Here is a 13741-nt window from a genome sequence, read left to right as displayed (position 1 = left end):
TATTACTTCCGCGAACCAGGGGAATCGAAGGGATGAGCGAGTTACGTCAGGACTTCGGTGCTCTATTGGCTATTTCCCCTACCATAAGCCCTCAATGAATTGCATTGCATTGAATGGGAATTGAATGGGGCTATGGGGTGTTATGCTAGTTCGCTTATTTCCATCGAAAGAAGTAGTAAAGTGTGCCGTTTGGGATATTATTTACATTATGAAGAGAGGATATATACAAAGAAATTATAATTTTGAGCAATGGAAATAAGCGAATTAGCACAACACCCCATAGCCCCATTCAATTCCCATTCAATTCAATGCAATTAATTTAGGGCTTATGGTAGGGGAAATAGCTAATAAGGAGCTTTTGCACAAAATAACACCTGGACCTCTTTGGTGGGGACGTAACAACTATAAAGAAAGGTAAGAAAGCCTTTTGGTATGGAATTCTCCTTTAAAGCATGTATTTAATGCATTGTACGTATCTGAAGTGTTGCCAGGTTTGATTAAAAAAGGGTTTTGAGGGGGGAGCCATTCACGCCATGATGTAGCGTATTGTGTGGTGCCTGAAAGATAGCCTGTAAAGCTTGTAAAGATACCACAAAGTAACCATGTTAACCTCTCATTAGGGTAGTAGTCAATACATCCAATGAGAAGTTATGAACGGCATCGATCGTCCATAATCCAAGTTGTTTTTGTTGAGTCCTTGATGGGTGGTTGGGAAATATTCTGGCAACCCTAGTGTGTTCAGTTGCAGGTCTGTTCCGCCCTCCCCTCTGCTTGGTACAGTGGCACAGCTTGTCAACCACAACGATTAAAAGAAAGAGCCTCTTTGACAGCTAACCGAATATTTAACATCTGAGGTACAGTCGGGAAAATAAATATGTCCGCCGTGGACGTTCCGTTCATCGGCAGAAGCAAGAGTATTAGCTTCCTAGCTAGCTTGCTACGATGAAGTCGGGAGTGTTGCTGCTTTTGTTTACATCATGACTTGATGGGCCTGGATGGATAGGTAATAGTAGCCTATAGGTAGCTCACCTACACCAGCTACCATACAGGAGTTCAAGTGTCATAATCACTCGGCACCGGAGAAAAGACCAACAGCAGCTGTTGTGTGTAGGTACTTATCATTAAATATATAGCAGTGATATAATTTATAGTAGTCACATTTTAAGTTTATATACCATATCATATAATTATGCGACTTTGATTAATACCTGAAATGTAGCTCTGGTCCATACTATAGCTCTAATGCTTCCATGAGTCTTCCTGCATTAAGCATTAGAGCTATGGACCAGAGGTGCCTGCTATATAGTAGCATAGCCGCAATTTGCAACTCTAGATTTTTTTTTACAATGGGTTGAATCTAGCCCTCCAAGCAGAACCCAAATGCTACTGAAGTTTCTGACATTTTGACGACCCAGATAGCATTGGGTCCTGTTGCACTACTACCATGCCACCTGGTACACACCCATTCTTAAACATAAACAACATGTTTAGCGCCTCTCCGCGCTCGGTGACGACATATTTCAGTGTGAGGCTTTCTGAATATGTAAAGTATAAGTACCCATACATCCCGCTGCGAATATCTCCTGTGGCGCGGAAGCCGTTAAGTATTTTTAATATATGTTTGCCCGATTTGGAAGCTTGGATTCTTCTCTTCCTTCCTTGTTTATTGACACCTCATTGTACCGCCTATCTGGCTAGCTAGTGGCGCTATAGCTATGACACAGCAGATCAGAGGCAGGGACATAGCCGCACAAGCCAACCGCACACCGGGAGGCGGTACAATAAACGGTAAACAAACAAGAAGAAATAAAGCGACCAAATCGGTCAAACAAAGATTAAAAATACTTAACGGCTTCCGCGCCACAGGAGATATTCGCAGCGGGATGTATAGGTACTTAAAGTTACCAAATTCAGAATAACAAAGGCAAAAAAATGCCGTCACATGGCGCAGCTTCTATTTTAGAGAGAATGATTACTTCCGCGTTCTGGAATTTCCATACGAAAATATAGTTCTGACCAGGGACCCAACATAAAACTCATCAAAATTTCAGAAAAGCTTTATGTAGGGTCCCGAGAGGGGCTAGGTTGAATCTAGAGTTGCAACAAGCTCCATCCACTTCCTATTCATCTTTTTTGGTTTGTGATCTGCTTGTCTTAAATGACGTTAAACTCACCAACATTGCAGCTGCAGTCCAAGCTTGAATTATCCTCTTTCAATCTGCCGAGCTTGTTTTTCATAAAAATCCCACATGTTATGAGTTACTTTCTGTCCAAAATATTCCAAGAGTTCACATTCCGAGCTGCCATTTTGTATTTTTGCAACGTGCCGTAAAACAAGACGTGAGGGGGAGCGCTTGTTTAATAGAATCTTACCTGCGCAGGTAAGACACCCAAAGAAGAGGCCGACGCAGTGTGACGCCCCATCAGGCACAGCCTTCTATTAAACAAGCGCTCCCCCTCACGTCTTGTTTTACGGCACGTTGCAAAAATACAAAATGGCAGCTCGGAATGTGAACTCTTGGAATATTTTGGACAGAAAGTAACTCATAACATGTCTACGGGGGATTTTTATGAAAAACAAGCTCGGCAGATTGAAAGAGGATAATTCAAGCTTGGACTGCAGCTTGGACTGCAGCTGCAATGTGATTTAAGACAAGCAGATCACAAACCAAAAAAGATGAATAGGAAGTGGATGGAGCTTGTTGCAACTCTAGATTCAACCCATTGTAAAAAAATCTAGAGTTGCAAATTGCGGCTAATAGTAGCAGTGGTTTTCAACACTTGTATCAAGGTCCATTATTTATTCAGCATTTGAGCCACGGACCACCATTTGATGCGAATTTACCTCTCACACCCAAGACTTATAATTTATTTTGTTGTCGTTGGATGAGATTTTGTCCACAAGTATTGATGTGATGCCATAGGAGAGATAACAGGCAAACGTTGATCAACATAACAATTATTCTATCTACATTCTCTATTATTGTAGACTCTCGACATCTTGAAAAATGATTTAACTCTTGAATTTTGCACTAAAGATCTATAAGGGTCCTTTTGGTTACCAACTCCATCATTTCAAGGACCACTGGTTGAGAAGGAGAACTACTGCAGTGGCTAGTGGTTACACACTAGCCCCTTTCGGGACCCTACATAAAGCTTATCTGAAATTTTGATGAGTTTTATGTTGGGTCCCTGGTCATGACTATATTTTCGTATGGGAATTCCGGAACGCGGAAGTAAACATGCTCTCTAAGATTGAATCTGCGCCGTTTGACGGCCTTTTTTAGCTTGAGTTATTCTGAATTCGGGAACTTTAAGTACCTATACATCCCGCTGCGAATATCTCCTGTGGCACGGAAGCCGTTAAGTATTTTTAATCTTTGTTTGACCGATTTGGTCGCTTTATTTCTTCTTGTTTGTTTACCGTTTATTGTACCGCCTCCCGGTGTGCGGTTGGCTTGTGCGGCTACGTCCCTGCCTCTGATCTGCTCTGTCATAGCTATAGCGCCACTAGCTAGCCAGATAGGCGGTACAATGAGGTGTCAATAAACAAGGAAGGAAGGAAGAATCAAAGCGACCAAATCGGTCAAACAAAGATTCAAAATACTTAACGGCTTCCGCGCCACAGGAGATATTCGCAGCGGCATGTATGGGTACTTATACTTCACATATTCAGAAACGCTCACACGAAAAAATGCCGTCAAAGAGCGCAGACAGGCGCTAAACATATTGTTTATGTTTTATGAATGGCCGCGTACCAGGTGGCATGATAGTGATGCAACAGGACCCAATGCACTGGGTCGAACAAATGTCAGAAACTTCAGTAGCATTGGGTTCTGCTTGGAGGGCTAGTTACACACATAATGTTGATGATGTGCTGTGATGGCCAGGCATATGCCATCATGCATGTGGCAGATTTCATATCTTCCAAGCAGTGGGTTACAGTTTCATCCTTTTTTTTCCGACAGCGATGGAAGTTTCTTCTAAGGATCCATCTCTCATAGCCATGGATCTGTCTAAAGGATACACTGTCAACTCCCTGAACTACAATGGCCACGCTGAGGCCAGGGACCCCCTGCTAGCAAAGAAGCCAGAATGGTACCACAGACCTCCACCCAGCTGCAGCACAGAAGTCGGCTCCGCTTACTGGAACGGATCGAGGCCTTCGTCCTCCTACTCCACTCGTATAATGGACAGGGGTATAGGAGACACTGGCGTCATCCAGTTGCATCCTGACATGGGCGGAGGTGTTCGCCGCAGAGAGATGGAGCCGGGCCCTGAGGCCATAGGAAGCTACATGGACACGACATTAGCCCAGGGCCTGGGTCTATATCACAACGGAGCCCACGGCCACCTGTGGCATCAAAGATTTTACGAGTGCGATCCGGCGGAGAGCCCGGTTCCTGAAAGCAGTGGTGGAGAGGAGAGCGACAGCGGGTCTGATGTTATCTTCCTCGTTTCCACAACTAAGGACACACTCGTGTGTAGCTCTTTGAGCAGAGAAAGTGTCAGTCCTGTTGCGGAACCCCTGCTGTCACCAGCAGCAGCTCTCTCGATGGACGAGGGGAGAGGCTGTTACCTCCTGCCGCAGCCTCTGAGCTCCCCCAGTCCAGACAGCACGTACTCCCAAGTCTCTTCAGACAGCTCGACAGACATACCCATATTCCATGCCAGGCCTGTGGTCCTCCTACCGGACATAAGAGCCGTCTGCGCCAAGATGCACCCTATCGACTCTCCCGTAGACGTTTCGAGTGACGACAGCGATGTCATCGAAGTCTCGGTCACCAATGGAAGGAAAAAGGTGATTGTGTTTCCAGACGGTGTTCCTAGTGGCCACAGTAGTGCGGCAGAAGAAACATTAAAACCTCTGACCGAACGCGAGCCGAGACGTTTACGCCGCAGTGCCAGAATTAAGGTCGCGCCGCCGACAACGCTTCAGTTCACACACTTCAGTGTCTCTCCTCCTCCTCAGCGACGTCACAATTTAAGAACCCAAAGCGCTAAAAGAGGTTTTTATACTGAATGTTATGATTCAGATGATGTGATTGAGTCTCTGGAGAGGTTATCGAGTTCAGAGGAAGAGCCTGTGCTGTCCACTCCGAAGCCTGGAGCAGCCGCAAAGTCAAATGACTCTGACCGGGCAGACGCAAAGTCAGATGACTCTGACCGGGCAGAGACAAAGTCAGATGACTCTGACAGGGATGACTCCGACAGGGATACTCAACATTCTGACCATTTGCCAAAAACAAAACAAAACAAAAGAAGGTCCCTTCCCATCCGTGAGTGCAAAAGGTTCAGTACCAAACCAGAACCCCACCATGGTACCCCTGAAAAGCAACATATAAAGGTCTCGACAGACAGTAAAGCACCCGTCAAAAAAACTGCATCCACGGCACCCGTCAAAAAAACTGCATCCACGCGACGAAAAAAGAGAAAAAGGCACACAGAAACTGGGCCGTCCTGCTTTTTCCCCCCTGGAGAGCTGGAAATTGAGCTTAAATATGCAAACAAATACAAAAAGGAGAAACGGCAGAACAAATCAGATGGCTTTTTCCCCTTTGTTCACGTAGAACAGAAGGTATGCACCGTTGTCAACTATGAAGAGCAGGAAACAAAGGTGAAGTGCAATACAAGACAGCAACGCACAGGCAACACTGGGCTGACTGGACTTGTTCCCAACACGTCTTGCTTCCAGCTCGGCCGACTCGGTGCAGAAAGCAGGTGTCAGCCCACGCAGTTCTGCTGCTTGTGCGGTCGCTCAGCCAACGCCAGGGGCCTGGGGGATCTTCATGGGCCTTATTATCCCATTGGGTCGTCTCAAGGTTGCCCGAGACACCAGCAGAGCGGCACAGAGCCATGTCTAGGTGACGTGAGTAGGCGGCGAGAAGTGGACGAAAGGTTACACAACCTTGCTAATGGCCACGCTGTGAAAATGGTGGACAAAGACTGTGATGGCGAGTGCTCCATCGCGCCCTCTGATAGAAAGCCTTCTGTGGTTCTTGACGGTCAAAATGTCACAACAGTGGCATTTCATTCAGATGAGTGCTGGATACATGAAGACTGTGGTATCTGGTCTACTGGTATTTTCCTAGTTAAAGGGAAGCTGTATGGCTTATGTGAGGCCTCTAGTCTTGCACAAAGAACAGTGAGTGACACTACTCCCCCCCCCCCCCCCCCCCCCCCCACATTACTTTAATCATAACTGTCCTCAATAACAATCATATTGTCCTCTTTTACATATTCTGCTTGTTTGTATTCTTGTTCTCAGGTTTGTTCCATATGCAATGAAACAGGTGCAGTAATGGGTTGTTTCCAGAAGGGATGCCTCCAAAGTTATCACTACAGATGTGCCATTGAGTCAGGTACTGTACAGCATACAACATTATCACTGCTGTCAGGCAGAAACCTCGTACAGTATCTCTATACTTGTGTTTTTTTCATAAATTCATATGAAAATAGCAGATCTACAAACCCACCGTGTAGATTGGCTATTTTCACTATTTTAAAAGGTTAAAATGATCAGCCTCTTCAAATCGATGAATATCAATTATCAAGAGATGTATTTGTTGTATTATTTATTATTTTATGCTGCTGTCTTGCAGGTTGTGTGCTAAATGAAGAAAACTTCTCAATGAGATGTCCAAAGCACAAGGTAATCATATTTGATTCTAAATCTCCATTGGCTTGAATCTCATCCAGTGCTTGAACTTTCTCTTTATAATTATGTATAAAGGAGGGGATTCCAGTGGTAAATTATTGATAGTTAAGAACCATTTATACACTCTCTGAGTTAACACAATCCCGTCCAGCCCTCTAGGCGGGATCGGGAGGCCAGTGCCAGAGAAATGTGCTAAATAAGCAAAGAAGATCCGCCTTACCAAGGAAGCTTTGAGAAGGAAAGGAAATCGTCACGTGACTGGGCTGCACCATGACACTTTCATGGGAGCCAAACTACACCCGGAAGTTCGGCAGAATGCACTGGAGTCGAGAGCTCAGTTCAACAGCTCATGAACAAACACTTTTTCTGAATGACTGAGACCTTTTGTAAAGGGAAAACAACAGAAGACATATAACGCATTATTGTCTGCTATGTTGCTTTTCGATGTGTACACTGTGTAATTTTTGTAGAGGTATGGTATCTAAAGAGCACAAAGTACCTTTCTGAACGTACCAAGTATCGTGAGACTTCCCACCGTTTCCTGTCTGGCAGCCAAATCTTGCGATACCTCCGAGCCAGAAACGATACCTGCTGCAGTTTTGCACATCGAAAAGCAAGTGATTAGAAAACAACCTGTGATATGTCTTCATTTATATTCCTGAACCAATTATATGACAAAGGTCTCAATTGTTCAGAAATAATGTTTGTTATGAGCTGGCCCAGCCGGCTGCATTTACTGTCATGTATTAATTGAACTTCCGGTGTGAGTTTGGCTCCCATGAAAGGGTCCATGACAGTGTCATGGCGCAGCCCAGTCACATCATAGATATAAAAGGGGCGGAAGAATTTACACTGGGGGAGGAAGTACACCGGAAGTGTGGAAGGCACGTTACGTCACACTGCCACTCAAGAGATTACTGGCCAATCACATTTCATCTTTTCTGGGACTTATCAGACCCGAACATGCGCTCTGTGACGCACGCTCATGCTTCCGCTGTGCTTTGCAAGGAATCTCGGGAAAGTTTTGCCCTCCCTTGAGCACATACGTACGCTCCAGAGCCGGAAAGGGCTTTATATGTCATATAAGACCTTTATATGTCTGTCTATGAACATTTCCTTTCCTTCTGTAAGCTTCCTTGCGCCCGACCCACAAGTGATAGCCCTCCATATCTGTAGTCCAGACTAATCTAGTAAGAGAGTGGCGACACACAAAGCAGTGGCCTATGGGCTATAGTTTCAAACATTGGAACTATCCCATTGAGATAGAATGAGCACTTCCACATTCCATTGTTACAATGGGAGTCAACGCTAGTGTTGCCACTTTCTTACTAGTTACTAGATTACTCTGCTGTAGTCTAGTCTAGTGTACTAACGCGCGGACGATGTTTATTCTTAGCGCGACCTTGGATTAATGTTTTATTAGGCACTATACATGGTAGTTTATTCCATTATAATGTCGTTTGGGGTCCCATATATAAAAGTCCTGTCAAATGGGGGTCCGTGGCCTTAATGTATATCAAACTGGGGGTCTTTGAAAGTAAGAAATTAAGAAGCACATTATTTTAATTCACATTTGTAATCATTTGTTTGTGTCCAGCAGAGTGCACCACTTACACTCAGTGTGCGCACACAACACAAGAGATGACAGGAAATGCAGTACACTGGAGGCCATGCACGGGAGGTATGTACTAGCCCTCACTTCACTTCATTTGAACCAGTACAGGACGACTAGGCCTTATAAATAGAAACACACACTATGCTGGATGATACTGTTTTCACATGTGTCTCCTCTATTTTGTGTTTGTTACAGGATGGTCCACAGGTGTCCTCAGGGTCCAACATTTGATTTGCTTATTTCTTCACTAACACTAGTCCAGTATTTGTTTGAATAAGCAGAAAGCTAAGCTTCTGGTAAGGATCCACTCTTCATGGAAGAGAAGTGAGAACAATATAGGGGTCAGTTTGAAATGTGAGACGTCCATTAAGTTTTCACTTTTCTGTTTTGCCGACACCAATTTTACTGCCAAAATGACACAGGATGTACAACTGCATGTACCGTACTGTATGTGTGGGACTAGGGGCCCTATCTTGCACCACCCCTTAACCCTTATCCCTAAACTTATTTGCCATTTTTTTGTATTTTAAAACATTTTAAAAGTTGTAAAGCTTGTAGATCAGCTATTTGAACTATTTAAAAATGTTTAAAAAAAGTAAAGAATGGCAAATAAGCTTAGGGGTAAGGGGTGGCGCAAGATATAGACATAGGTGTATTTGTGGGCGTCTGTGTGTCTGTTCTTGACACAGGCCATGTTTTGGGGAAAATTTGTGACTAGCTGATTTTGGACAGCATATCTAATTGGTATTACCAATTAGATTTGACTGCAGTTACATTAGGTAACAGGTTAGGTTATGCATCTATCTGTTAGGCCATGGTAAGGTTAAGGGTTTACGTTAGACATCTATCTGTTATAGATATGATAAGGTTAAGGGTTTATGTTGGACGTGTCTGTTCCAGGGCCAAGTTTTCCATTTTTGGGACCCTTCAGGGAAACAAACAGGGTTTGCGGCCCTGAAAAGGGCTCATGGGGACCTTCATTGGCTGTTGATTGTGTTAAATTTAGGTCAGAAAGATGATAAAAATAAAATTAAATACCAAGATTTCACATGCATGGCCGCATGCAAAATAATACTGGCCCAGGGGCCCTCGTGGGGGTTAATCCGTCCCTGGTCTGTTCGGGTAAGGATTATGATTAGACTGGCTGTGGTTATGGTTCGGTTTACAGTTAGACTGAGGCAGCTGTTCCCAAACCTTTTAGCTTGAGACCATAGACTGTAAAGAAATATGGACAAAGCGTTCCCCGGGTCTAACATGGACGTAAAATGAAGCCTGTTATTCCTGCACTGTAAGTCGCCATCTTTCTAGATCCGTTTGGGCCCAGCTGGCCATTGGCTGGCTCCGTTTTGGCCCAGCTGGCCATTGGCTGGCCCAGACACGAGGCGGGACTTCCCCCCTTCTTCTCCGTTGGTTTTTATTTTGACTCGAGTGGGAGGGGAATCCCGATCATAGACTGTAACGGTAGCCACGCCCCTCAGAACATGCGCGACTTTATGGTCATTGTTTTAATAAATGGGACCATAATTTTCCAAAAAGAATATTATGACATTAGAAATGAGACTTTAAACTAGTGACTGGAAGCAGAAAGTATTCATGACCATGTTTATTAAGGTAATACAGTCTAGGTGAAGTTGGGCCCAAATACATGGACTTCTATGGGGCTATGGGTTTTTCTGGGTCCAATGACAGCGCCACAACAGGCCATTATATGAACTTTCAGGAGTTTCAGGCTTCACAAAATCCCTGGGGTTCCAAACTAGTCAAAGTAGCTGCTCTACAAGCTCGACTCGATGAATTTAAGCTTGTAGATCTGCTATTTTCTTTTTATCTTCTTTTTTTAATTTATTTTAATTTATGGAATTTATTATATTTATGTATGAAACCCTTTAGAAAAATGCAGAAAAGAAAATCTTTCGGAGATTTAAAAAACAAAAAAATAATGGGATATTTGTGCTTGCGTGCATACGTGCGTGTGTGAGTGTGTGTGTGTGTGTGTGTGTGATACACTCTTGGACTAACTACAATAACAGCATCATTTACTTTATGACGTCATTTTGGAACTAAAGTTAAATTGAGCTTCATTGAGGTATTGTATAGATTCGGTTACCTTTTTCTGATCAATATGCAGCATTGATGTTTAATGTCTGTTTACTAAAATGCATCACATAAATTACTATTTATGTGTTTTGGCATCTATCTATATTTTGACTGTACAGTTATGCAGTAAGTCCGATCAATAAAAAAAATGTTATTATGCCCTTTGTTAGTTATTGTACTGTGCTTATTATTGTAATTTGTACTTGTAAACTAATTTCCGAGAGAGAAATGTGACATCACATATTTTTCACTTTAAAATCTGTTATTGCCAAAGAGTTGCACCATCACGACAAAGTATAAACAAGGCTGAGATGCGATCATGTTCTTCCAATATTTCCAGTTTCTCAAATATCAACCAAACCTGCCCTAGTTAAACAACAATTCTGTTTGCACTAAGGTTATAAGGGTAGGTACTATTTTTTTATATGAATTGTTTCTGGGATTTTGAGGCTAGAGAATATCTATGTCATATGCAGTACACAAGTACAGTATGTATGCCATTCTTGTCTTTAAAAATCCTTGCCCACAATGCTAGCTCATTTGTGTAGAAAGCAATTGAAGTTTAATTATTAACATTACGCACACTTGCACAATCTCAGATTAGCGGTGTTCCCTCGACACCATATCGTATCGGTTTCATTTCTACTCGGATTACTTTTGGAAGTGTCTATCTACCAGGCAATTAGCAGGCTGTCAGCATAACCTGTCTATAACCTGTAAGCTTTTCTTACATTCTTGTTACACTTGTCAATTTCAGAATAGACCCACTACAGCCAAAATACGTGAGAGCATGTTTTCTTACTATGGCAAAGCATCATCTTCCCACTTTCCAGCACAGTTGTTTTAACATAGTCATGGTAGCGGTTGCATTTCCTCACAGTTAAACCAGAAGACCTGAGACCGATTTTTACAAATGCCTTCTAAATCAGTAGTTCTCACACTTTTCAGATTCATCAAAAACCCAGCACGTCGTGCCGTGCTGCGAGTTTGTACATCTGCTATTTTAGAATTAACATTAACATTAAAATAAAAACTGACAAACATGTTTTCCCGGTTTTAATGCTCGCTTTAAAGGAGTAGTTCACCCAAAATAATTACTTATTTTCTATCAATTACACCCCATGAAGTTTTGAATTCATGGACATTTTTTTGTTTGTCGCAATAATTTGATGACCGGCAGAGACCTGCACCAGTCCAACCACTGCAGATATATAATTCCAAATTTAAGCTTTAAGAGGAAGCCAATTATATTGAATTTCACTGCAAGGTTACAAACATGAAGGCTCAATCAGATCCACGGGCGTTTGAAGAAGAGCATTTGGGAAGTAGATTTTCTCAAAGGACTCACTGAAAGGCCTCAAAATGATCGCTAAAGTGCAATTCATTCCTCAGGTTTTTCAGGTCATTCACATCATGCACATTCACTTAATCAAAAGAAAACAACTCAAACTGGAATGAATTATTGCAGTATCAAATACCACATTCAAGTAAAGAATGAGCATATGGGAGCAATGCTGTTTGGGAGAGCTGTATGCCTGTGTCACATAAGGACACTCAGCTGCGTATTTGCCTCCCCACAGGCCAGTTTGTAGTGAGAATGCAAACTATGGTTGTGCTACTCAGTTGGCTGTGATTAAAGACTGTTTTCCAGGTCACCACACTGACTGGCTGTGATGTTCAGATTTATAATTTCCCCCGTTTTTCAGATGAGCAGCTTTGTCATGTGTCTGTGAGATTGTCCCTTTATGTTGTTGATGCCTGCAGCCTCAGCCAAACCCTTCCCTATACCCTCACCTCTCTTTTGTTCTCTATTCCTCATCTCCTGTGTTGGTCTAGTTTAGTTTTTTGCTTGCTGATTATACCCTCTGTATTCTCTCTCCAAAACGGGGTGAAAAATCTCTTAATTTCTGTGAGAGTTCCTTTCTCCATCTCTCTCGTTTCCTCGTTCTCATGTCTGAATCTGTCTTGTTTAGTCTCTTTTAACATGCTCCATCCATAGCAACAACAAAAAATAGCAAAGCCTTGTAGCTGTGCTTCCATGACTGACAGCCAGGCGCTGTTAGTCACTGTCCCTCTCAAAGGACTCACACAAAAAGATAGCAGACACATAGCATGCATTGGCTTGTGAACATTCAGTCCATGTTGATCAAGCTCAGCTCTAGTGGTATGTGGCCGGCCAAATTATTTAGAAAATAATTCACAATATCGGACTGTCCCATGGGGCCATGTATAGATTAAAATGGGGGTGTACAAAGGAACAAAATGGACAGTCCATTTGGTTTGCACACTCTGCAGAGTTAAATAAATCACTGAGGATTTTACAGTGTAAAGGGATATTTCAATTTAAAACATGTTTGGGGTCATTGTAACGTCAGCTCAGGCTTTTGTGAGCACCCTACTTTTTAAGTTGCTTGATTCAGTATTTATTTAGATATTTGATATTCATTCGATCAGGTACAGGTGTTCTGTCATTCTGTGGGTTTTATAAATATTGAGTACAAGTTTGTGTCCAAGAAATAACTACATTGGAATCTATTGGAACAGGTTATTTAATTGTTTTATTTTCAGAAAGGTAATATAGTTTTTACAAGGTTTCCACTTAATTTCCACCCGGCAGCAATGGGGACACTAACATAAAGCCCAATGAGTGAGTGTATGGAGAAATTGAACCCCAGCATCAATATTCAGGTAGCCTGACAGCCTTTCGTTTCACTTCATTATTGTAATTTTTATGGACGTCAGGCTACATTCTGCTGGGAACATTAGCCAAAAATAGCACAACTACAAGCTCATGTTGTCAGTTTGTAGATTGGCTATTTTTGGCAAGGATAGGCTATAGCCTATACTAGTGTAGACGAAAAGAAAAAAAAGAAGCAGTCCAACTACTTTTCTTAATTCAGAGAAAAGAAACTACAGCAATGTTTGACTCTGCGGACTGTTTATTTCAACAATATTCCACCAGAGCATTGTGAATTCATGCAATTATTTTGGAAAAACACAACAGACAGAAAATATTTCACAATGTACTGTTTTTCAAGTTTGTCCATCCTTTAGTAACCAAAATGTTTACCTCTATTCACAGAAAGAAATTCATGAGTAAAATGACTGAATAGAAAGGACTTAACGTCACTTCCTGGTCAGGTTAAGTAGAACATATCCCCAAAAGCGTTTTATCTTCTCCATGTTGAAACTACTCAAACAGCAGCACACTGGATACGAAACATATTTTCTTTTACTCATTATCAGATGCCAATTCTGCAATTTCTCAAAATCTTCTACGTTTTTTTTAACCATGCAATTACAAAATTATGTTTAACCATAGTTGACGAGCTACAGGAATGCTATGCCTCCTTTGCAAATAAATCATCTTG

General features: G+C 42.3%; 1 protein-coding gene across 3 annotated transcripts; it reads left to right on the top strand.

The window, feature by feature from the left end:
- The first annotated feature begins 789 nt into the window (after window positions 1-789).
- On the top strand, window positions 790-8607 carry LOC310869360 (uncharacterized protein). Of its 3 annotated transcripts, none has more exons than XM_083780061.1 (6): window positions 790-1107; window positions 3969-6145; window positions 6269-6362; window positions 6603-6652; window positions 8259-8339; window positions 8469-8607. In XM_083780061.1, the coding sequence occupies exons 2-5, from the start codon at window positions 3971-3973 to the stop codon at window positions 8301-8303; spliced, it is 2364 nt and encodes a 787-aa protein (XP_083636187.1). In that variant the 5' UTR covers window positions 790-1107; window positions 3969-3970; the 3' UTR covers window positions 8304-8339; window positions 8469-8607. The 3 variants fall into 3 exon arrangements, with proteins under 3 accessions (XP_083636187.1, XP_083636185.1, XP_083636186.1); XM_083780059.1 differs by having other exon boundaries at window positions 8256-8339; XM_083780060.1 differs by having other exon boundaries at window positions 790-1111; window positions 8256-8339.
- Window positions 8608-13741: the final 5134 nt, after the last annotated feature.

The sequence above is a fragment of the Protomyctophum parallelum genome (assembly GCF_964188405.1).
Source record: "Protomyctophum parallelum genome assembly, chromosome: 13".
In the NCBI taxonomy this organism is placed as follows: Eukaryota; Metazoa; Chordata; class Actinopteri; order Myctophiformes; family Myctophidae; genus Protomyctophum; species Protomyctophum parallelum.
The sequence above is the reverse complement of the archived record's forward strand: the minus strand, read 5'-3'. Positions and strand labels throughout refer to the sequence as shown.

What these genes read in the sequence shown, in the direction of transcription:
- LOC310869360 (XM_083780059.1), top strand. Translation starts at nt 3,971, where the DNA reads ATGGAAGTTTCTTCTAAGGATCCATCTCTCATAGCCATGGATCTGTCT. An exon ending in CTAGTCTTGCACAAAGAACA is followed by an intron (nt 6,146 to 6,268) that starts GTGAGTGACACT and finishes TCTTGTTCTCAG; the next exon opens with GTTTGTTCCATATGCAATGA. An exon ending in CAGATGTGCCATTGAGTCAG is followed by an intron (nt 6,363 to 6,602) that starts GTACTGTACAGC and finishes GCTGTCTTGCAG; the next exon opens with GTTGTGTGCTAAATGAAGAA.